The sequence below is a fragment of the Stegodyphus dumicola genome, chromosome 4 (assembly GCF_044657685.1).
Source record: "Stegodyphus dumicola isolate Sdum_Otavi_A_Nest chromosome 4, ASM4465768v1".
NCBI classification, from domain to species: Eukaryota; Metazoa; Arthropoda; class Arachnida; order Araneae; family Eresidae; genus Stegodyphus; species Stegodyphus dumicola.
In genome coordinates, this window is record NC_140771.1 from 169,573,035 (window position 1) to 169,597,131 (window position 24,097).

The window sequence follows — 24,097 nt, forward strand, 5'->3', positions numbered from 1 at the left end:
TTAAGTTAAACTATTCAATTTGATTATTTTTTACGGGAATGTTTACATTTTAAAATAGCCTTTTTTACTTTGCAAGATAAATCACAATCAGCTCCTAAAAGCTACAAAGCATTATATTGATGCAATTTTGAGACAGTTTTTTTTAAATCCAAATCATTGTTACTATATTTAGATCATTATAAATATAACACTAATGATATATGCTTATGACTGTGCCATTTAGAATTCCATTTGGGTGAAAATCCATCACAAGCATATTTGTTGCAAGTTTTTATGAATAAATTGTTTTTTTATTCTATAAATACAGTCAAGACATTTGCATTTTCAATATCTTAAAAATTGAAAAAGAAAAAATATATTCTGCAAAATAAACACAGCTGCACCAAAAATCTAAAAGTAATTCAACAAAAATAATACTTATTTTGAATCATTGGTGATAGCATTAATAAAAAAATCAGGTGGTTCAAAATGGTCAAGGAACTAATGCTGTATCATTTGACAAGTAATTACTCAAAATTTACTCAGATATAATGGCATTAATAATGAAATACAACAATTAAAAATAAAAAGGATCAAGAAGGATTTTAGAAACCAAATCATTAATTTTCTTTATATACTTACTATTCAGAAATTAAAGAATACTCTAGAAAGAAACCACTATATGCCTGATTTTGCTTTAAACTAGCATTCCGGTCAACAGGTAGTGATGAACTAGATAACTCTGCAGGTGTTGGAGGTAAAACTTTTTTGGAAGAAACTGATGTCTGTTTTGCAGATGTTATTCCAGATGCAGTTTGCTTTAAAATTATTCAAAAATATGAATTAGCATTTTGAAAGTTATATTTCTGAAAAGTAATAAATTTTACTTTAAAAAGTGAAAATAATTTTAGCACTTACAAAAAAGAATCTAATGCAGTTCTATGGCTTTAAACAAACCGAAAACAAATCCTATCATCATAATATTTGAAACATTCTGGACTTTCAAACAATTAAACATTTTGTTCTGTTATCATGACAGGATTCAGAAATGTATGTTTGTATGCATGTATGTATGAATGTATGTGTTCATGTACATATATAAGCACAAATGTGTGTGTGTGTATACACATATATGTAATAAAAGCACAATTTTGGAAGCACTAATGTAAGAACACTGAAATGTAAATGCGCAGAAATACTGAGGGCGTAGATACTTGATGCTTAGAGCATTCATCCATTTTGAAGAAGCAGTCGAGCTGGATTAAATTCCTCTTTTATTTAAATTCACATTTGTGGCCATAATTCACTTGGCATTCCAATCATGCTTATTTCCAGAACAATTTTGATACTATTGCAATAGAAGTGAACATAGATGGTTGCTGCAGTGTCTTAACAGGATGAAAGCGAAAAGAGAGAGAGTGTCGCAGTAGTAATGCAGAGGAAGAAGGAAGGGAGTCCAAAGGTTTCAGTTTACAATTATTTTGAATGGGCAAGAGATTTCTGCATTAAGCATTACATAAGATTGCATGATTAATTTGAATGACACTCTTCAAACTTCTAGCGCTATATCTAGACAGAGAGAGGAAGTCCCCAAATTAAACATAAAAGGGGTTAGAGCCAATTAAAATTAGAAGACATACGTGCATATATTCAATACATTTTTTATCCGATCCGATAACAGAATATTACCCAACTAAATGCTGAACTGTTACGTGAACTCAAGCTATCTATATCACTTGTTTTCAAGACATAACCAAATTAAGTTTACTGTTAATTTATTTACAGGTTTATTTATTATTCAAGTGTTTCATTAAAAATCTTGAATAAACAAGGTCATCGAAAAAGATTTCAAAACTGTATCATGCAAAATGTATGTACATTTTTGATGCTATACTCATAAATTTTTAAAAGTTTACATACATTTTAGTATGTTTCAATATAGTATGCACCATTAGGTGCTCAGATGTCAAGACAATATTTAATTTCAGTCTATGTATTTTGAAGCATCTTCAGAGTTAGTTTTAAAAAGCCGCTGTTAGAAATGTTTTCACTGTAAACAAAGTTCTGTTTCTCCAGAAGTTCAGAAGTGTAAGATATGGTCTCTGTGAAGGCCACAAGACTGCACCACTCCATACAATCTATGAGTTGAAGGAGATTGATGGATTACACAAGGCGTAAAACTAGTCAGCAGAGGCAAAACTTAACATTCTTTAACTCAATTTCAGCTCAAGAATTATTTCTGGAATTTTAAGATTTTATTATGTAATAAGGTTGCATTCTTTTTCATTGATGCTGTGTTACAAATTGCAAGTGCAAAAATCTTATAACGTGTATTATATTAATTTTATCATTTTGTAATGTCAGGCAATAAAATATCTTTATTTTAAATGACAAGTAAGTATTTTGCCTTTTGCCAATAAAATCCTTTCTCTGCTACATTAGTGAAGAAATACTTAAAAAAAAAAAAAAAAAAAAATATTGAAGGTCCATTTAGATAAAAATGAATGCAGTTGCTTTATTATTGTTGAAATAATTTTCACTGTATCACCAAATAAATAAAAAAATTACAATACTTTCTGCTTATCCACACCCCCAACTAAAAGTAATGATTAAACGCACCAATATTTATGTGACAACTCATGTATGAGCATAGCACCTCCCCAGTATCCATTTATACAGACATTTCTGCCAATGTGATTCAAGATGATATTTTTTCTTATGGAAGTAACAATGTTTTTCATCATCTTTAGCAAAATTGGTACTTTTCCATTTTGCCGGCACAAGCGATAAAGTCGCCAAAAATGGTACAACCAATACCAAACGAAATATTCTCCTTGGTAATCTTTTATGCCTCATTTTCAAAACAAGTCGCAGCCATTTCTTATCAGATTGATTATTTCTTTCAATACTGGCATACAATTACATAGAAGTTTTACCCAGACAGTTCAATTTTATACCCTAAGACCATTCGCGGTAATTAGTCAATTAAGTCAATTAGGATGGAATCACGCCGCTCACCCGAAAGCGAAAATATAGAAAAGGCAAAGTCAAGGGTTAAATTCAGCCATTCTAATGAGAATGCACTAGCGAAGTAAAGCACTGCGGTTTTACATAATTTCTGAGTAAGCTTTTTGTTCGAATTGAAATAATTCTTGCATTTAAACTTTTATTCCAAATTAAGATTTAATGTAGATAATTACTGGGAGAATTAGATTTTTGTAGTGTAGTTTACGTGAGATGACATTACTTGGGGTTACATAATAAGAAACTGCGAATCAGGATGTTGTACCATGAAAGCGTACTAAATTCTTAAATTAATGTCTTTTTACAAATTTATTGTTTTTTTACAAAATTTTAAGCAATATTAATATGTTCATATCTTCAAAATAAAAATTTCTTAAAACTAACATTTGTTAACATTTTTTATGTGTATACTGCGTGTTGTCACCAATAAAATCTGCTTGGCGAGATTTGGGCCAGCGAAATGGAAAAGTACAGCAAAATTTTAGCTGTTTGCATGAACAGAACGTCGTGCAGCTCGCTTAATGCATCATGTGCCTTTTTTTCCATCCTTCTCATTTTAGGATTTTGGAGCCAAGGTTTGTACTATATGATGCCAAATTAGTGAAATTCCCTGATGCTTAGTACTGAAAACAGATTGCTGTGCATGTGGGAAGTACAGCAGCAAAAAAAAACTAAGAAGCTGTACTGAAAAAGAAGAATTAAAAAAAAAAAAAAAAAAATCTGAAATGTTTCAGATTTTAAATTACGTCCAAAAGGGCGTTTTTTAACATTTTGTGTGTTACCTTTCTTTATTAAATATCATGTTCCTCGCACTTAAACCATAAGATCCAGTGCAACAGCAATATCGCAAAATAGTTTTAAAACGAGCATATCTTTAGAATTTCCGATACAGAGACTCACGCGCTGGAGATAAAAATGTTTTTTCTGCACAACGTTGCCATTGCTCGCTTTGAAATCCTTGAGTTTGTTAATCAAAAATTCGTCAAAGTTTCAAAAAATAGGAAATCGATCATAAAACAAATTTCAAATTTCAAATTTGGTCTTCCACATGCTCATATTCGTTGGAGGATTACGTTATTCAAAATTTGATGACTCTATGTACCGTTATTTTATGACAATGTGAGAAATATACATACATTTACGCAGATTTTCATTATTTAATTTCTTCAAATATAATGCAGGATTCTAACATTTTATGGCAACAGTTTGAAAAGTGAACCGACATTTATCCGTCCGACGCAAAATGCCAAAACGAAACTAATAGTCCTTCGGGATTCAAATCCCTTTGGACTAAAAAAAAAAAAAAAAAAAAAAGACAGGACTAGATGTATCACTGAAAGTCTAAAGATACCCAAATAAACATAACCCACAAATTCATTAGAAATGCAGCTAATCAGAAACAAAATTACTTTATTGCTTCGTTTAGTCACACAACAATTATTTTGGATTTTGTTTTAAAAGCTTTTTTCCCCTCTTTAATTGAATGATCTCTATTGAAATATATCGTTAATAAATAGAAAAAATATCTCAATTGCATTTCTGTTAACCTTTTCCGTGGGCTGGAAAAATAGTTGGGTTCCTTCACTGGAGGCTCTTCGCCCAGCGGTTAGGGAAAGGGGGTAAAATTTTTCAGATCGAGTCTTAACGACGAGGTGATTAGTGCTCTTTTGTTGGCAGGCAGAGAAACGGTCAGCATTTCTTTTCGGTCCAGTTCCAAAGCTCTAGGCAATAGAATGAAGGGAGTATTCTAATCGCTTTCGCACTGCAGATAGATGTATGCAGTTTTCCCACGAAACGTAATTTATTGTTTTATTTTCAGACAAAATGTTTTATGCTACAACTAGACAATTTTGTTCATTTTTTGGTTAAAATAACATTTTAAACTTGCACATACGTTATATACTGAAAAATAAGCGAAGTAATCAGAGTTACCTATATTGACTTGTCACAGTATAGAGAATTTAGTGATTTAAAATATTCAAACATATCCTTCAAACAATATATAGATTTTCATTTTAAGTATTATAATTATCCTGATATTGAAGAGCAAATTAAATACAGTTTAATTATTACAAGTGTCATTTAGAAAGCATTTTCGAGTTCCCAAAGAGTGTTATTGGATTTACACTTCTGTAAAATTCATTTCTGGAGAAAAAGAAATTGGTAACTGCGTTTGTGCTGCATTGAATCATTATTGAACAACACTAACAAACATGCACTAACAAAAATTGACCGATGCACAAGGTAAGAATTTTTTAAATAAATTTTTCTTCCATGTGATGTTGCAAATAGCGTTCCCAGACTTGATCTGCCTTCATATCAGGGATATAAGATCTTTATTTTTTTAACCGCTTCACAGTTTTTGGTTCGGTAAAGAAATGCAGGAGCAAACGCTGGAGATTGAGAAAATAATATTGAATTATTATGGAATACATTGAAACTTGTCGAGTTTCAATGTATTCAATAACAAAAATTTAGGTTTACCACTTAGAGATATTATATATTGCTTTTACCTTAGAATAGAAGGGAAATAGTTGTTCCTCGATTTAGATTGTTGTTGCATTTTTTCTTTAAAAGCAAAACTGCATATTCAGGAACCCATTAAAATTTTAAAAAATAAAGATTTTTGTCGAATAAAGAAATATTTCTTCATTTTTTTATGATCTACATTTTCAGAATGCTAAAATCGACTTTGAGGTATTAGATTGTTATGCGAAATTTTCAGATCTCAAGCTTTTTATTGTTGCTTTCTTTCAGAGTAATGAAGCTCGGAATGAAGATTCGTACTCAGTTGATGAATATTAATAAAGAATCGTACTGAGGATTAAATTCAGGGAACTAAAAAATAGTACACATCTCAATTACTCTATACATCCTTAGTATCCTAGTATATCGTTTGATTCTCTCCAAAATACAATTCTCACGTAAAAATTAATTACTTTCTGAACACTACCTGTGACTGAGTGGTCAAAACCGCTGAATACTGGTAGTTCGACTTGGGTTTGAGGCCAGGCGATTGGGTTGGCTGCATGGTTGGTTTTCGTTGTTTGCTCCATGTGAAACGTGAATACGAGACAGTTTAGCCTAAAAAGTTCTCCTCGAAGGCATCCTTTTTGATAGGTAGGCATCCTTTCCCTTAGAAAGGCAGCCTTCATATGTTTTCCCATGTTTAATTAATCTAAACTAACGTATCTACTTTCTGAACGAATTGATACAGATATCATCTTATAGACGCAAACATATAACAATGGATAAATTAATAAGTTTTGAAACTTTTTTAAATTTTGAATTATAAAATGTTCTGTACTAACTGCTTTAATAAAAATTCGTGTTTCATTTATCGCACAGTCGAAATTCATTTTGTCATCAAAATTATTCATAAAGGGAAGGGTTTCTAAATGTAGTTAGGAGACGCTGATAAATATAGCTTTCTTATTTCGAATATAATTTTATTTTCATTCGTCTGATAAAAGAAAAGATTATTCACCTAATCGAAGGGGGCTTTTGTGGAGGACGTTTGAAGGAAATTGGCTCATATACATGAACGAATACGAAAGTTTCATGCAGTCAATCCGTTCTTCGAAATTTGAACCCGGGTTGAATTATTAGTGTTAAAGAAAATTTATCCGCTCAGCCGCCAGTTATAATTTAGAACATAACGAACCAAAATTTCACTCAATAGTAGTTGTGGAATGTATGTCATTTAGAAATAACATTAAAATTAATTTTCATCACCTGAAACGTTTATATTCATTACACTGCACATTAAAAACTGGAATAAATTGAAATAAACAATTACAAAAAGAATGAAACAAAGAAAATTTCCTTTACGTTTAGCCATTATTTACTACTGAACTCGAAAAAATTATAAATATCAAGTCAAAGAATTTATAACGGTATTTACAAAAGAAAAAATTGAAGAAAGATCTTAAAATTGCAAACGCGCGAGAATCGAAGTAACAAATTAGTCTTTTTATTTTCTCCTCTTGAGAAAATATTTCCTGGAAGACACCGAATTCGCAAACAAGCCATGTGGGTTCAAACTACGGACGATTACCCTTACCCATTAGCGGAATCCCTCAAAAGAACGCACTTGTTACGGTGTCGTAAAATAGTCGTCAAGCCTCAAGCGTTAGAATTCCTACCCCTGCGACCAAGGAAAAACTGTCCTGGGCCCCCAGTTGCCGTACACGTTGCTCGGGACATATATGTCCCAACCCCTGGGAAAAGGTTAAATATGACTCAATCTCTAGAAACAAGGCAATTCAATTATTCAAAATGTTTTTATTCAGATAAGCTATTAACACAGTCAGTTTATATATATATGGAATTCTGCTGCTCATTTTGAATTGGAAACAGTAATTTCAAGAAATTCTCTGAACTTTATTAAACAGTGCTTGTTTGTTGATCCCAATAAACATTAGTTCTTCAGCTATAAATCAGGAGCTTAAATTATGCAGAAGTACACTGGAATCAGCTAAAGTAATTTAGCTTCTTAATTTCTGAATGAAACTTTAACTCCTGTTGAAACCTCAAAAATATTATTGTATTCTTTTTTTTTTCACCCTTTCTGATGGTCTTTCTTAAGGCACCAACACTTCTAATTTTAGAAATTAAACCCTGTATGAAATGTACGAATAATTAAGCTCTTACAAATATTACTTATGAGAGGTTAAAATCAATTTTCAAAAATGCAAAACATGAAAGAATTTAAAAAATCAAACAGAAGCTAATTTCTGCCTAATTTCTTTCTGAAGTAGTCCTGTACAGATAACAGTTTAAAACAAGTCTTTGTTAAAAACAACTTCTGACTTTTTCACAAACGCATTTCTTAGTTTAATGAGTGTAAATTTTGAAAATAATTTTACCTTAACTTGCTACAGATTATCTATTCTTAAACAGGACTCTGAGAGAAATTACATCGATAAATTGTGTACATATGAATTTAATACTGAAGATTGAAATGATAATTGTTATTAATTCAATTCTTTGCATACTTTTTTTTAATAGGCTTGAATATTTCAAATTTTTTTACGTATAAATGATACGGTATTTGTCTTAGTAAAATTTCAAGAATAAAGCAAAAATCTTTTCCCACAATAAAAGTAGCATTCCCAAACAAAACTGGAGATTTCTGGATTAATGTTTCTGTTCTGTTTTAATTTCTGGAGACCATCAGCAACCTAAAATTAACAACATACAGTACAAAGTCTGTAATCCGGAAGTCCAATATCCGGAATGATCTATAATCCGAACCTCAAAGCTACAAAGTTATGCATGTGCGTTTAATGTTTGCATCCTCTACGGATAAGCGTAAAGCATCTATCCATGAGTGCTTCCCATAGAAAGTGACAGACACGTTAATGAAAATGAAAAAATTTCGATTGACAAGTTAGTCGGTATTCTCGACAAAGCTATACAGGACTTAAACAGTGGAACTTTGTAACCGAACAAGAAATTATGTCTGTTTATAAAATTAAAGAGAAAGTATTAGCACAAAAAACGAAGCAACTTAAACAACTTACATTGAAAGAAATGCTTAATAAAGTAAACAAATAAATATTAAGTTTTTTTTTTTTTTTTTTTTTTTGTAAATTTTGATACCCTTTAGATCATAATTGCTCTTTATTTCATAAATTACAGTTTTACATTTTTAATTGTACAATTTCTGCATGCCATCTTACCAGATTTAAATTAATGATCTATAATCCGGAAAAACCCCTAATCCTGAATCGCCAAAGTCCCGATGAGTCCGGATTACGGACTTTGTACTATATTAAGATATTCAGTGGACAGTGCCGCTTTAACAGCATCAAAGGCCTGAGAGCAAATGAGAGTGCTGGGGCCCCTATGACAAGCATGCACAGAAATGAAATAATATGAGGCACCTGTGCTCATAGGGCCCTTGGGCATCAGTGGACCCATAGATGGCCCTGCCAGTGGATCAAATATTATCACTTCATATAGGCATATAGCACATTAACTTAAGAAAGACGGAAAAAAGAGGTACAAGAAAGCCAGAAATAAATGAGGAAATGATCAAATTCATTAATTCAAAGGAAGAAATCAACAGTTCTGTGAATCAATGAAATTTATAATTCACTCTTGGATATCAGAAGTTAAGGGATAAGAAAGAGATCTTGCACCCAGGATCTGGTCCATCAGTGACTAAGCCTACAAAATTAAAATTCATGCAGTCATAAAAATCTTGCACCTATATAATATAAAAATACTAGCTGCTATGTGGCAAGCCTTCGTCTGGCTTTTAAATGTACTGGGAAAATGCCTCCTAAAGGAAACACCAAACATTGAATTTAAAAACTGACTTTATCCCCCCCCCAAAAAAGACACAAATTTCCATAAAAATGTATTACATATAACAAAATTACAATGAAATAAACAATATCCCTTAACACAAATATTACTTATCCTAATAAATAAATTAACCAACTTTCCATTACCTTCCCTCGACAAGCATCCAATATCCTAGAGAAACATTAAATTTAAAAACTGCACAGCATTATCTCGCTCATTTTTCCAGGTGGCAACAGTGCTGATTTTTAACAGTAAGCAGTCCAGTACACAAATCATTGAATGAAGAACTGTTGCCAAAACCACATTTCTAAAAGAATTTAAACTATTCAAAATGATGCAATTTCATCAAGAACGATAAGATAAAAAACAATCCGATATGAATTTTGAAAAAATTGCTCCAAGGTGCACTGGCTTTTGTCTAGATGCACCTATGTACCAAATTTCACGCACTACATGAACGAAAGACATACACACTCTTTTATTAAATGTAGAGATATCATAAACAAATGCTAGCAATAAAAATATGCATTTCTTAATTTAAGGGCTTTTACTTCTACATGCCTTTTGTTTAATGAAAACCAATTTTGAATAAAAATGTTTAGAACAAATTTTCATTAGATTTCTAAAAGCTTGATAATTAGAAAAGTGAAATGTTATCCTAATGTTTATATAGAAATAAATAAAGAAAAGACAAGGATCAACTTATCTTCCTTTTTATAAAGAAAGGCATGCATGCTTATTTGGCTATAATGATTTTTTTTAAATAACAAAGAGAGTGGGAAAGAAACAAAGGGATGCATGCTTATTTGGCTAGACTGAATTTTTTATTATTATTATTACTAAAGACAAAGAGTAGGAAAGAAAGTCTTTTTAATTTGTCACTTAAAGAAAAAGCTTTGATAGCTACTCTGCAAAAGCTTTATTATTATAGCTGCAGTACTCTTAACTTCCTCATTATTTTAGCCTATGACATTTTCCCACCTTTTTAACTTTTGATTTGCTTATACTCAACTCAACTGATCCTAGTAATAAATATCACATTTTAATAATGAATCACTATAAACGTTCCATGCGTAACTTTCGTCTCGAGTTTCCAAGAAAAATGATATTCCGGCCCTGTTACGACAATCTGCCTTGGAAACTATACATGCAATTCCCGCTGAAGCTACCCTCATCTATACTGATGGAAGTAAAAGCAAGGACTCTCGCTCTGGCAGTGGTGTTGTCATTAAATGCACAAATGGAAATATTGTTAAAATAAAGAAAAAAAAATTCTGACTTCAGTTCGGTTTTTAAGAGTGAGCTTATGGCCATCGAAGAGGGACTAAATGCTGTTTTGTACTTTACAGATCTTAAGGCAGTATGGATTTTGTCTGACAGTCGTAGCGCTATCAAATATCTTTCAAACTAGAAAAAGAGTTGGTGATAGGGCTGGAGCTGCAATTCTTAGCAAACTTAGGCAGGTCTCGCCACTCTGTGAAGTGCATCTTCAGTGGATTCCTTCCCATGTTGATATATGGGGGAATGAAATGGCAGATATTCTGGCAAAGGAGGCTTCTGAAGAACCTTTGCCAATTATCAATTCACTGACATATCTTGAACTGCAATCCATTAGAAGACATGCTGACAGGCAAATTTGGCTCATTCCCCCGAGTCATCCCTGGTATCAAGCTGATTGTCCTGGAAGATCCCTTGCTATGGATTGCGAAAAATGTGTTCAAACAGCACTTTCCCGATTCTTTAGTGGGCACCTGAGGGGACTTACTTTTAAGAGTGGTATCAAGATGCACCCAATTTGTTCTAAGTGTCACAATGCACCCGCATCACCAGCACATATCCTTGAGTGCCTGGAGTTGTCTCTTGTGGACCTTTACGGGTCTCCTAAGCTTGTTTTCGATTTTTTAAAGGTGAATGGACTCGTGGACCTCGTCTAGTATATTTCTAGGCATGGAGATTAGTAACAACAACATCACTATAAACATGCATTCATAAATATCTTATCAAAGTATTGCTTTATACAGAAATATCATGCAAAGACTGCTTAGCTTTCTTCCCATGATCTGAATTGAAACAATGGATGGGGAAAAAAACATGATCAACTACTTTTTCTCCCACTTAAGAACTTGTTATTCACTTAAGTAGAGGAAATTTAAAGATCGCGAAAAAGTAAAATATAGACTGTACGTATTTCACTGCTTATTTCCATATATTTCTTAAGCCATAAAATTTTTTATTCATTTTCATTTAACATCTAGGAAACGATCAAGACAGTTTGATGTTTTAGTTTAAATAAATAAATAAGTCATTTTTATATATTTCATAAAATAAATACCATTATTACTTGGTAGAAATAAAACCTATATATAAATTTCAAAACTACAAATATACTAACTTTTTCTGAAGCCATAACTCTTCTTGATGAAATCACTGAAAAATTAAAATGAAGTACAATTAAAAATATATTTTGATACTATAAAAACAAACAAAATATTAAAAAATGAAGAATGTATTTATTATTTTATTACATGAATACAGACACATTTTGAGTGGATCCCATCTTACATTTTGATGCTTGATGTCATTTCGATTCTAATAAAGTTTGCAGACTTTCAGAAATTATTAGAAATTACCTTCATCAGATCTATCTCTTATTTCATATTCAGAGTAATGAGAATGAGCAACCTTTATCCACAAAAGGCTAAAGGCAGAATCTGAGTTATCACTTCTGTTAATTTTCTTATGGGAGCTCATTTTGTGCACTTTTATCTCAAATAGTACCAATTATGTGAATTATGCATACAAAGCCTCTCTCTATAAGTAGCCTTTCCCAATAAGAACTCTCCGTATTAGAGAATTTTCATAGGGAGAGATAAAAGAAGCTCTCACTTCATGAGATTGGCTGTCGAAAATAATGCTGTATCTAAAAGTTTAAGAATTATGGAAACACTTTTACCAGCACTTATATATTTCTGGAAGCACTGCTATAAATTATCTTTTGCAATCATCCATAAAACATTCTTTGATGTTAATTTAACTTCACTTGCTATAATAAACTAGCATTTCTGCCCATTTTACTCAATCAATCAAAAGATATAAAAATTAGAAGATGCAAAGCTGGAAGAATAGGCAGGATGGAAAAAAGCAATTTAGTACTATTCCTGGCGCAAGTAAGTGTATGGCCAGTAGAAATCAATGTGCACGCATGTCGTGATGAAAATTTCATTGTCCATTTCACTTCATTTCAGGTAATTTAAGATAGGTGAAAGGAAAAAAAAAGACAAAGTACTTCACATCATGTAACATTAAGGGCATGTTTTACTGTTACGCGTGGGTACAATTAAATATACAGTCAAAAGTCTCTAATCCGAACGTCTATAATCAAGAATGATCTATAATCCGGACCTCAAAGCTACAAACTTTCTGCGCATACGCGTTTAATATATAACGGACGGTATAAGCTAGGCTAAAATTATCCAATTATCTATTTCAGTTAATGTTGCAAATTGCGTTGTTCCTTAATCTTCTAATTAGATCCGGCTTATTATTTTTTGCAGATAGTTAGAGCAATTTTATAAAAAGTAAGCTTGAACTTTCGATTATGTCAAAAAGAGTTTCCGATTCTGGAGCTGCCAAAGCATCTACAAAGCGAAAGCATGTTTTGATGTACCACTTCCGATAGTGAAGAAAGTGACAGAGAGGTTATTGAAAATGAAAAAATTTCGATTGGCAAATTAGTCGGTATTCTTGACACAGCAATTATAGGACTTGAACAGCGGAACTTTGTAACTGAACAAGAAATTATGTCTGTTTATAGAATTAAAGAGAAAGTATTAGCACATAAAACGAAGCAACTTAAACAACTTACATTGAAAGAAATGTTTAATAAAGTAAACAAATAAATATTAAGCTTTTATTTTACTTATTTATTTATTTTTATTTTTACTTTTATTTTTATTTAGTTAGTTATTTATTTGTTTTGTTTTGTAAATTTTGATACCCTTTAGATCATAATTGCTCTTTATTTCATAAATTACGTTTTCATATTTTTAATTTTATAATTTCTGCATGCCATCTTACCAGATTTAAACTGATGATCTATAATCTGGAAAAACCGATAATCCGGAATCGCCAAAGTCCCAACGAATCCGGATTAAAGACTTTTGACTGTAATGGGTTTCCTCCACAATAAAACTACGTAGCGTATTCGGAAACTAAGTACCGTTTCATTCTAGTGCCGTCGCAACTCTGTGGTAGGTGTCCTGCGCATGCGCACTAGTCTTTCTTGTTCACTGACTTTCAATTGTCACTATTTTGGTTGCTCTATGTTGTGTTTTCAGTTTGCTGTGCACATTCAAAATATTTAAGACAATTAGTTCTCCCGCTGACTGTGAGATTCATGCCGTGATTAAATTTTTGAACGCGAGGAATGTTAAACCGGCCGAAATTTATCGTCAAGTGACAGAAGTTTACGGTGAATACACAATAAGTAATGGAATGGTGAGAAAGTGGGTACGTTTGTTTAATGCAGGCCGAACAAATGTCCACGCCGAGGCTCGGAGTGGTCGGCTTTCTGTTGTCACTGATGATTTGGTAAGGAAAGTTGATGAAGCAATTCATGAGAACAGATGCTTCACAATGACAACTCTTTCAGAGGCATTTCCACAAATTTCACGTACTGTTTTGTTCGAAATTGTGTCTGACCGCTTGAATTATCACAAACTGTGTTCCCAATGGGTTCCAAAAATGCTCACTAATGCTCACAAAACAAAGCAACTTGATAGTGCCCTGACATTTCTCACGCGGTACAGTGATGAGGGAGAAAACTTTTTAAGCCAAACTGTGACACGTGATGAAACTTGGGTGTGTCATTTCACACCAGAATCGAAACAACAATCGATGGAGTGGAGACACACCCATTCTCCGAAAAAACAAAAGTTCAAAGTGACAATGTCATCACAAAAAATCATGTGCACTGTCTTCTGGGATAGGAAAGGCGTTTTGCTTACTGAATTTCTTCCCAGAGGTGAAACCATTAATGCGGCACGATATTGTGAGACTTTAACAAAACTAAAGTGTGCCATTCAAAATAAACGAAGAGGAATGCGCAGCAAAGGAATTGTGTTGTTCATGACAATGTTCGGCCCCATACTCCTGGTGTCACTCAATCGTTAATTTGAGTGTTTCATTGGGAACAGTTCGATCACCCGCCATACAGCCCGGACTTGGTCCGACTATCACTTGTTCCTGTACATGAAGCACGAGCTTGGTGGCAAGCGCTTTGGATCTGACAATGACACAAAAAATGCTGTGGAGTCGTAGTTATCGAAACTGGCGGAAAGTTTCTTTGAGGATGGTATACAAAAACTGGTCACCCGCTATGACAAGTGTTTGATCATTGTCAAAAACTATGTTGAAAAATAGTTTAAGACATGTATTTTCATGTAAAAATAAAACTGGATTTGAAAAAATTGTTTTACTATTTTTTTTTTTTTTTTTTTTTTCAAAACGGTACTTAGTTTCCGAATACGCTTCGTAGATTTAATATTAATTTTTGCTCTAAAAGAAATATTAGGGCTTATTTTCAGGGTATATCTTATTTTTCTATCCAAACAATTAACAATTAGTCATTTACAATACAGTTTATTTACATATTCAAGAATCTACATTTATTAATTCTTTCACGATTTTAAAATTTTCACTTACTTTACAGTCATAGCATCTTCTTTCAAAACATCATCATAAAGCTCTAAATCCTCGAATTAAGGCCTGAAATTTTTGCAACTTCATTTCTTATAAAACTATTAGCCCTAGTCTTTCATATCTAGTAATAGGAATTCTTAAATGAATTCCTATTACTAGATATGAAAGAATACATCATAATACATTGGTATTACAGCTGCTAATTATTTCATCTTATGAATTATTTACCCGAGTCATAACATCTTGCAGGCTAGGCAATGCATGTTGATTTCTTCCCTTTCTACGTGAAATGTAATCAATGATTTCCATGCATAAAATGATACTTTAATAACTTGCTTATTGCAATATAAAAAGTCTGGAGACAGACAGTCATTACTAAAGGAATAATTATTTCACCTATCTTTCTTTCTACATGTTAATTCTTCACATCTTTAGTGTAATGAGCAATGGACAATGATCTTCAGTAAACAGAATGAGCAGACTTCTTTAACTAACTTGGCAAACAAGTGTAGGGCATTAAATTGACTAATTTTCGTATAGCTGCATACACTTAACATTTTCAGTATCTAAAACATGTATACCTAAAATATGTTTAGTCTTACCCTTAGGAATGATTACAACTCATCGAAAAAAAACTGCCAAAATACAGGTAACAAGTTCACTTTTGTAATAATGGATGAAATACAATGTCACTTGCCTCAACCTGAATATAACTAAAAATTCTTTTTGTTTTTTCCATTATAATAGATTGGCTTAATGACATATTGCGTTCAATTTCGTCATCAATCTATATAGAAAGTCGTTTTTCCATTTCCTCTACTGTATTATTTCTAGAACGTATAATTCTAGTTGCAGAGCTTGTCGTAGTTGCAGTTGCCGATGACAGTATTTTTTCTTTATTCTTAAGAATAGTCCTTATTGTTGAAATTGCCAAATTCAATGCAGCACCAATTTTAGATTGATGTTCACCAGTATCTAATCTTCTAATCACTTGCATTTTAGTTTCTAGTGAAATGCTTTTTCTTGTTGCTTTATTTTCGTGTTTTTTATTATCACCCATGATAAAAACTAAAAATCATAATATTTGTCACTATATCAATCGTTATAATATATAAATTTATACTTACAATAACATCAAGAAATGTTTGAAACGATAAAAATACATTCATATAACACCACAGGAAAGAAGAAACCAAATAAACTGCTTCGCATATCCGGAAGCCTAACACTGCGTGCAATTTTGGGGAATCCCACAATTCAAATAAAAGAGCATTAAACTGAAACAGCGCTAAATGAAACAGTGTTAAGCGGGGTCTTACTGTAGTCTGGTTCGAAGCATTTTTTAGACCTTATTTTAGTTCAATGTTCTGTTTTCATGATTGCTTCAAGAAAGCTACTGGATCCAGAAAGAGAAATTAATATGTTACTGCAAAATCTATGACAAATAAAAATTATGAATCATGTAATATTTCCTCACAATTTATTTCAAATGATTAATTCCTGATATACAAGAGACCCAAAGAGTTTCAGACACAGAACTTAGTTTCATTTACAAAATATCGTAAAGGAGGAGTTAATTACATGAAAAAATATGCTACGTCATCATTTGTGTAATGCACGATTAACATACTGACATTTTGCAGTAAAACTCAAAACCATCAGCAGAAAACCTTAATCCATAAAATCATTTCACAGTTTACGAAGAGAAATGACCCCCAAGCATATTGCTACAGATGTACTACACCTCTTCAGTCTCAACACTGATTTGATTTGGAAAAAACTGGGCTGAAAACTTAATTTTTAACATAATAAATAGTAATACACAATGAATTGCAGAGAAGCAGGCCAAGCAGGGAAGAAAATATAAATAGTTAAATATATGACAAAAGATTATACTAAGTTTCTAACGTTAGCAGCAATCCAAACAAATAATAAAAAAATTTTAACACTTGCCTTTTAGTAAAATAAAATACAAATAAAATTTACAAACCTTAATCTGAATTTACAGTCTTATTGTCAAACTGGTTAATTTTAAGAAAGGGCATACGTGCACAACCACTTTCGCTAAACAACGTACAAACTTAACCCACATATCTTTCTCAAAAGATAAACCTTTAGTGCCCGATTTCTGAAATATAATGGAAAATAATTAATTCAATTTAGAAATTATTTCATTACACTTTAATAATTAAAAAGCGGTGATCTTGTGCCCCGCCCATCACACTTACCGGTTGCTAAATCATTGATACAGAAACTTCAATCAATATTAGTCTATGAGACTGTATTTCAGATATTATAATGTAATAATGAACATCTCATATATCGGAAAAAACAACAAGCACGCAATAGTCTACTACAATTCTTAACACTTCACACGAAAAAACGTGAATATTTATCGTTCGATTTTCAAGAAGTAAAACAATATAATTTATTGAATTTGAATTAAGATTTTGAACAAATTTTAAACTTTTCAGCACGAAATTTATTTTATTTTCAAAATACGATGAAACTTTAACAACTTTCTTACGAGAATCGAACTTGTTTTGGTATCGTATTGAACATGTTGCCACCCATTCTTTGAAATATTTTTAAGGAAAGTTTGCCAGGCGCAAACATTTCGAGTTGGCGTGTTTATTATACCACATGATTTTTGGCTTTTGAAATAAAGAGACTGTGTTGTAAAACACATATTTAGAACACCGTATTGTGAAATTTTTTAAAAATTATCGTTACAATTAAGTACAATGTGTCTGAAATGAAATTACTATGCTACCAGATTAGAACTATCATTTACTTCAAAGTCACCTACAGAATGTCATCAAATATTGTATACAGCTTTAGGTACTAATGTATCATAAGACACTGTGAAGGTTTGGTACCGAAAGTTCAAGAACAAAGATTATGACATTCAAGAAGCACAAGGCTCTGGCTGGACTACTGATGTTGATCAGGTCCGCCTGCGAGAACTTGTGGAAGAAGACCAGTATACAACCACTCGAGGGCTTGCTAAGGAGTTAAGACGTTAGCGTCATGTTTATTAGCCACGCTGACATTCTTTGCGTTGATATTAGAGGTGATTAGTGCAGGCCAGAAAACGTCTATTCTTGTCCGCTTGAGTCACAGCGGCGATTGAACAAGTACCAAAGCTTAAATTGCGTCGGAGCTCACCGGAGCCCAGCATCTCGCCGATATTTCTCAGTTTCTTTACATAAATCATAATTTTAGTTGGACCACATTGCAGCCCTTATATAATAAGGCTCCGGCACTTTTTTATGTAAGAAAACTACAATTTCAGAAGTCAACTATTATTTTCATAATACATATATGCTTTAAAAATCGATTCTAACCTCTCAATGCTTGCCTGTCTTCGCCTCGAACTCAAATCTTGGACAGAAGGTTAGATTTTTAATGAAAGAAATGCCTCCACCCACGTGTCTACATATCCAGGATGGGCAATGAATTTAAGAGAACGAATAAATTGCTCATTCCTGAAAGCACTACAAATGATCAAACTTGTCATGGACGTACCATTCTAATGACTCCTACTTCAGAGCTCCTGTTGACTTTTTGAATGATGATGTAACCAAACGCGAGGACCACTACTGTCACTTGTTTGTTATCGAATCGGATTCAGAAAAATTTCTGCTTGACGGCTAGAATTATATCGATAGGGCATCGTGATAAAAAAATCTTGGACTCTTCTCTCTTTATTTTCAAAGCTACACTTTACCGTTAAAATTTACTTCCATATCTTGAAATTGTTTCTAGAATTTTCGCTATTCTCCGTGAACGTTAGTTTAATCGTTTTATATTTTTTCATTAGTGCGCTAAAAAAAAAAAAAAAAAAAAAAAAAAAAGATTTTGTATTTGTCATCTTCTGAAATATTACATTAATCATATAATCAAGGCTTAAATTTAGACGGAGAACGGCTGAGCTGCTTTTAGCTTTGGAGTCGAAATTGAATTCCAGCCGGAGCTTCAAATAAGACAATGTCCGACACTTTTTTCTGTTTAACTATTCATGATACACTTAATTAATTTATTATATTTCTGTTTATGTATATTCTTTTTACATTTCTTTTAATTTAAATTTAATTATTTTTCCTTCGTTCCTCACAGTCTTCCATAGGACTCCGGCACTCCTATTTTTAGTAATTAAGCCCTGACTTGTATGTAAAGTTTATGCAATGCATATTCCAACTAATTGACATGGCACTAACGCCTAACTCCTTAGCAAGCTCTCGAGTGGTTGCATACTGGTCTTCTTCCACAAGTTCTCCCAGACGGGCCTCATCAACATCAGTAGGCCAGTTAGAGTGCTCTGCTTCTTGAATATCACAGTCCTTGTTTTTGAACTTAAGGTACTAAACCTTCACAGTGTCATATGATACAATATTAGTACCTAAAGCTGTATACATAATTTTTTGACATTCTGTAGCTGACCTTTTGCAACAGAACTCGGAATGATGGTTCTAATCTGGTAGCCTAATAATTGCATTTCAGACATGTTGTACTTAACGTGTGTGTGATTATGGTAAAGCTTCGAGGGCTATCTGCCTAAGGGGAGGAATGCCTTCGTAGAGGACTTTCTAACAAAACTGGCTCGTATACACGTTACACATGGATAAAACCACGAAAACGCCCATGCAGCCAGACCGTTAGCGGGATTCGAACCTCGAACCGATCTACCAGCGTTCAGCGACTTTACCGCTCGGCCGCTGGTGGGGCTGTTGTACTTAATGATAAGGACATTGTTTTAAAAATTTCACAACACAATATTCTAAAGGAAGTCTCTTTCTTTTAAATGACAAAAATCGTGAGATAAAATGTCATTAAACAAGCCAACGCGAACTGTTTGCGCAGATAATATTTGCTGTGGCGGGAAATTTTTGTTAAAACCGATATTTAATGACACTAAATAATTTTAAAAAATTGCAATATTATCTTTGTACGTAGACCTTTTATTTTTGCACCAAAAATCGAATTTTTTTACCTAAAGAAAATAGAAAAATCGAGTTTAAGTATTACTTTTCTCTTAATGATTTTTACAATTTTAACGTTCAACCATCTAGAGGCAATAGTAAATGCAAATCTTTCATAAATGTTCCAAGTAATGAATCTGTTCTCATCGGAGTTGGGCAAAATGTAATTGCAATTAGAATGACATTATAAGTTGATAACTGCCAGCAGAAAAGTTGCATTATTATCTATCCGAGACTAATCTTAATTAAAGTGTGAACTGCTGCTTATAGTGATTGTATTAAATATGAATTAGGTTTTTATTAAATACAAAGCATATTTACAGTATACAGTTAAAGTAAGTTTTGCTGTATGCAAATTGTTTATGCAGGAAATATTTCGTATAAAAATAAATGTCTCATTTGTTAAGCAAAAGTACGAGTTGTTTAATTATGGGCATTAAAGTAACTAAGGGTAAGGATGTCTTTGTGGAGGACTTACCAAAGGGCACTGGCTTGTATTCAAGGAATGAAAACCGAAGGTACCAAACATCTAGATTGGCAGAAATTCGACCCTAAACGATATACCATTAGTCACAAAAAGTTTTATTACTTGATTACTGCTAAATCAAAAATTTAATTGCTTTTTTAGTTATATTGTAATTCTAAATGCCATTATGTTATAACCACAATTATAGTTTTAAGAATAAAGTAAAATAATGAATTACCAACTTCGTTCAGCCATAAAAGATAGCTTAAATTTAAAATATAAATTAAAGATCTTATGCTTTGCTGAATGGCAATATTCTTAGAATTGTTAGATACAAGGGCACATGAAAGTTTAAGATTATTTTTGTTACACAATAGCTGAATTAACTGTAATTACAATTATGTTGTAATTGCACAATTTGTGATACAATTGCATTGTAACTGAACTGGAATCGCAATTACTTTGTAACTGAACTAACTGCAGTTAAAATTTTACTGTAGTTTCCCGATTTATAGTTACATTATAACTGGTTTAAATGAAATTGCAAATACATTGTAATTAGAAGTATAAGTAATTAAATTAGTTTACTATGTAATTGATTACTTATAATAATTAAATTAATTATGTTTGAAATAACATTGTAATCCAATTATTAATTATGTAATTGAATTATTCCCAATACTGCATCAATGGTCATGCTGCTCCTATTGGAGACTACCAACTACTGCTTCAAATGTGAAAAGTCTTCATGCAAAAGAGTGTCATTGCCAAAAATCATTAGTCAATTCACACACTAAAATTTTTACATTGAAAATGGTTCAATAATGTTGTCCCCAAGTGAAGGTTCTCAACTAACTTGACTAAAATTTGAAAGAATAATTATTTCATCCTCAAATAAGTTCCTATTTATATCACTGTAGCTGAAAGTCTCAGAAATACTCTTCAAAACACACAAGACATTCACAAATTTTTAAAAAAAAAAAAAAAAAAAAAACCTATCCTCAAAATTTTACCCTCAATTTTCTTAAACAAAATGAAAGTAAATGCAGCATAATTTGTAGCTTCAATTTAATTTTGACACTAGATCTACTAGTTTAAAAATTAATCCACCATGATTTGAGATCCAGTATATAAAGTTATACTTGAATTCAACTGTTGAAAACATTAATGACAAATGATCTTACTGGATTGACTGCATACAAGGTTTGTTATATTTCACATAAAAAGTAGCAATTCTTCCTTTCTTTTTAATTTCTCACACAGTGAAAACGGCAGGTGTTCGAAAAATTTCAATTCACCTTGTATAATAATAAACTATCAGATTGCAATAATTGCAAAAGTTCATGTACTGTTACTTTTATCAAAGTAGGTAAAAATAATTTTTAGTAAGCCTACATGCAAATGACTTAATTAAAGAAGGGTCTGATTTTTAACTGCTAACTATGCCAGAGTTCTGAAGGGATTTTGTGAAAAACCGAAAGATTACTAAATTAAAAACAAATCTGATGCTAAAAGATGTCCAACATTTTAAATTTTAATTATAAAATTTCCAAATGAAACGATCTATTCACTTAAAATTTTCATGATAAATTTATGAAGTATGCCTACTTTGTATATCTACTTAAGTACTATCTATATCAAAGATTCACAATTTTTTTTTGCATCGATACCTTTTAAAAGAATAGTTTTCTTCATTGGCACTCTTACATTTTTCTCTATAATATACAGCACAAAAAATATTAATATAAATAACAGCACACAAATAACTTTTGCAATAAATGACAATTAGACTAATAATTATCAAAAAAAGTTTTGAAGAAAACATTTTAGTAGATTTGTTTTATTATTTTTGTACTATTATTCATTTTACAAATATAAAGAAGTTGTCAGAAATAAAATTAGATTCTTATTGCACGAAAGTTTAATTTTAATTAAAATGATTTTTTCATTTGGATGTGGTCTTTTAATATTTGGCTTGAAACTGATTAATTTTTAACTCCTCATTTAAAAAATATTCAACTGTTTCTTGTTTTCCATAGTAAATTATTGACTTGACTAATGCTTTCTTCTACTAGATAGGAAAAGGGTCAATAAACTTGTTCAGTAGCTTCTATTTTGGAAATTTTTCTCTGATGACTTTTTTAATTCCAAAACTTAACACACACGTTTTCTAGATAAACTTGTGCTTGAACATCCTCCTTTAACACAATCAATTCTTCTTGCTTCATAATATCAAGATCAAATATATCCTAATTCAGTGGTTCCGTGAGCTATGCCAGCACATTCAAATTTTCAACGTCTTACCAGCAGATATAAAAACCTTTTAGATTTTACAAGCGTCTTACATTTAAAAAAAAAATGTCTTCTGAAGAAGTTTTGTGTTCTTAATTTTTTCGTTGTGTTTTCGTGTTCCTGCACCTGACCCTTTTTATATTGCACGTTTTGCATAAAAAATTTATGTATTAAAAATATTAAATAATTTTTGCGCATTTTACCCATTTAATTATTCTAAATTCTTTCTTTCTTACTACATGATATAGCTTAATACCATAAAACAATTATCAATTTACATTATTAATTTTTTGCAATCCATTGGATCATCATTATGCAAATCAACTGCCAGTGCATTTTTGGTTATCCACCCCTTGGTCATCATTGACCACCAGGAGGTCAGTATTGACCCCATTGAGAACACCTGATCTATAATCATGCTGCTTAAGATTAGTTGTTATCTTAACAGAACCTATGACTAATGAATGACCAGACAAAAAGTAAACAACTTTATAGGCAGTTACATGAGCATACAAATTAAAATTTTGTAACTCATAGCCTGTAGTTTTTATATGTTATAAATACAGTTACAGGTATATATTATCACTGCTTTTATTTTCAAGGTTAATAAAGATACAGAAAGTAATTGCAATAATAGGAACTATCAGTATCTATTTATAATAGATACCAAGGCTCTATCACAAGAGAGATTCCTATCTAAACTCTCATTTAAAGCATATTAAGAAGGTTAATTTAAATTCATTACCAATAACTGACAAACTTTAAAGCTCCTTCTTCAATCATAAACCAAAGTGATCAAGGCTTTCACGTGCTGTAAATCCAAAAGAAAAAGCATGAATGCTTCAAGGCTGATTTTAAATGCTAACTAAAATAATGGCAGACATTTGCTTAACAAGATTTTAACAGATGAAATAAAACAGCAGAGTTTTTGAAAACTAACTTTATTCATAAAAAAAATAAAATTTTCTGCTTTTAAAACTTTACAAAGGAAGTCCAAATTCATTCAATAAATGCTCTGCAGGATCCTGAATAATTTCTGGTCCAGTTCCAACCTGAAATCAAATAAAGAATATAACTGTACTTAGAAAATAAAATGGACAAATGCATGCATAAAATTTGTTCTGAAATATGCAAGTATGAATTTGTTTCCCTTAGATTTATGCAGCTTGTTAGCATTTAGATTTAAAATTCCCAGCCAGCTGACCTGAACAAAAATTGCATAATTATAATTGAAACTATTACAAAAGTAATTGCTTAATCACATAATTTTTAAGTTCTTCTAACAGAAATTTAATAAATTCCAAATTATCACAAGCATCTCATTAGGAAAGAGACAGAA

At 31.7% G+C, this 24,097-nt stretch overlaps 2 protein-coding genes across 4 annotated transcripts in view; both read right to left on the minus strand.

Annotated features, from left to right (window-relative positions):
• The window catches only part of peo (ubiquitin E2 variant domain-containing protein pendolino), a 55,657-nt gene extending 38,063 nt beyond the window's left edge, over positions 1-17,594 (minus strand). Inside the window, exons 1-4 of one of the 3 annotated variants that reach the window (XM_035357493.2) lie at positions 17,247-17,593; positions 17,009-17,146; positions 11,711-11,745; positions 622-797 (exon numbers count right to left, since the gene is read on the minus strand). In XM_035357493.2, the coding sequence (XP_035213384.2) occupies positions 622-797; positions 11,711-11,725 (191 nt within the window). In that variant the 5' untranslated portion in view covers positions 11,726-11,745; positions 17,009-17,146; positions 17,247-17,593. Of the gene's footprint in view, positions 1-621; positions 798-11,710; positions 11,746-15,021; positions 15,401-17,008; positions 17,147-17,246 lie in introns of those variants that run through there. The other 2 variants (XM_035357494.2, XM_085815759.1) reach the window with 2 other exon arrangements.
• A 6,089-nt stretch (positions 17,595-23,683) lies between these two features.
• Mvd (mevalonate diphosphate decarboxylase) overlaps positions 23,684-24,097 on the minus strand; it is a 47,474-nt gene continuing 47,060 nt past the window's right edge. Inside the window, exon 12 of the mRNA XM_035357491.2 lies at positions 23,684-23,810. Within this exon, the coding sequence (XP_035213382.1) occupies positions 23,739-23,810 (72 nt within the window). The 3' untranslated portion in view covers positions 23,684-23,738. The remainder of the gene's footprint in view (positions 23,811-24,097) is intronic.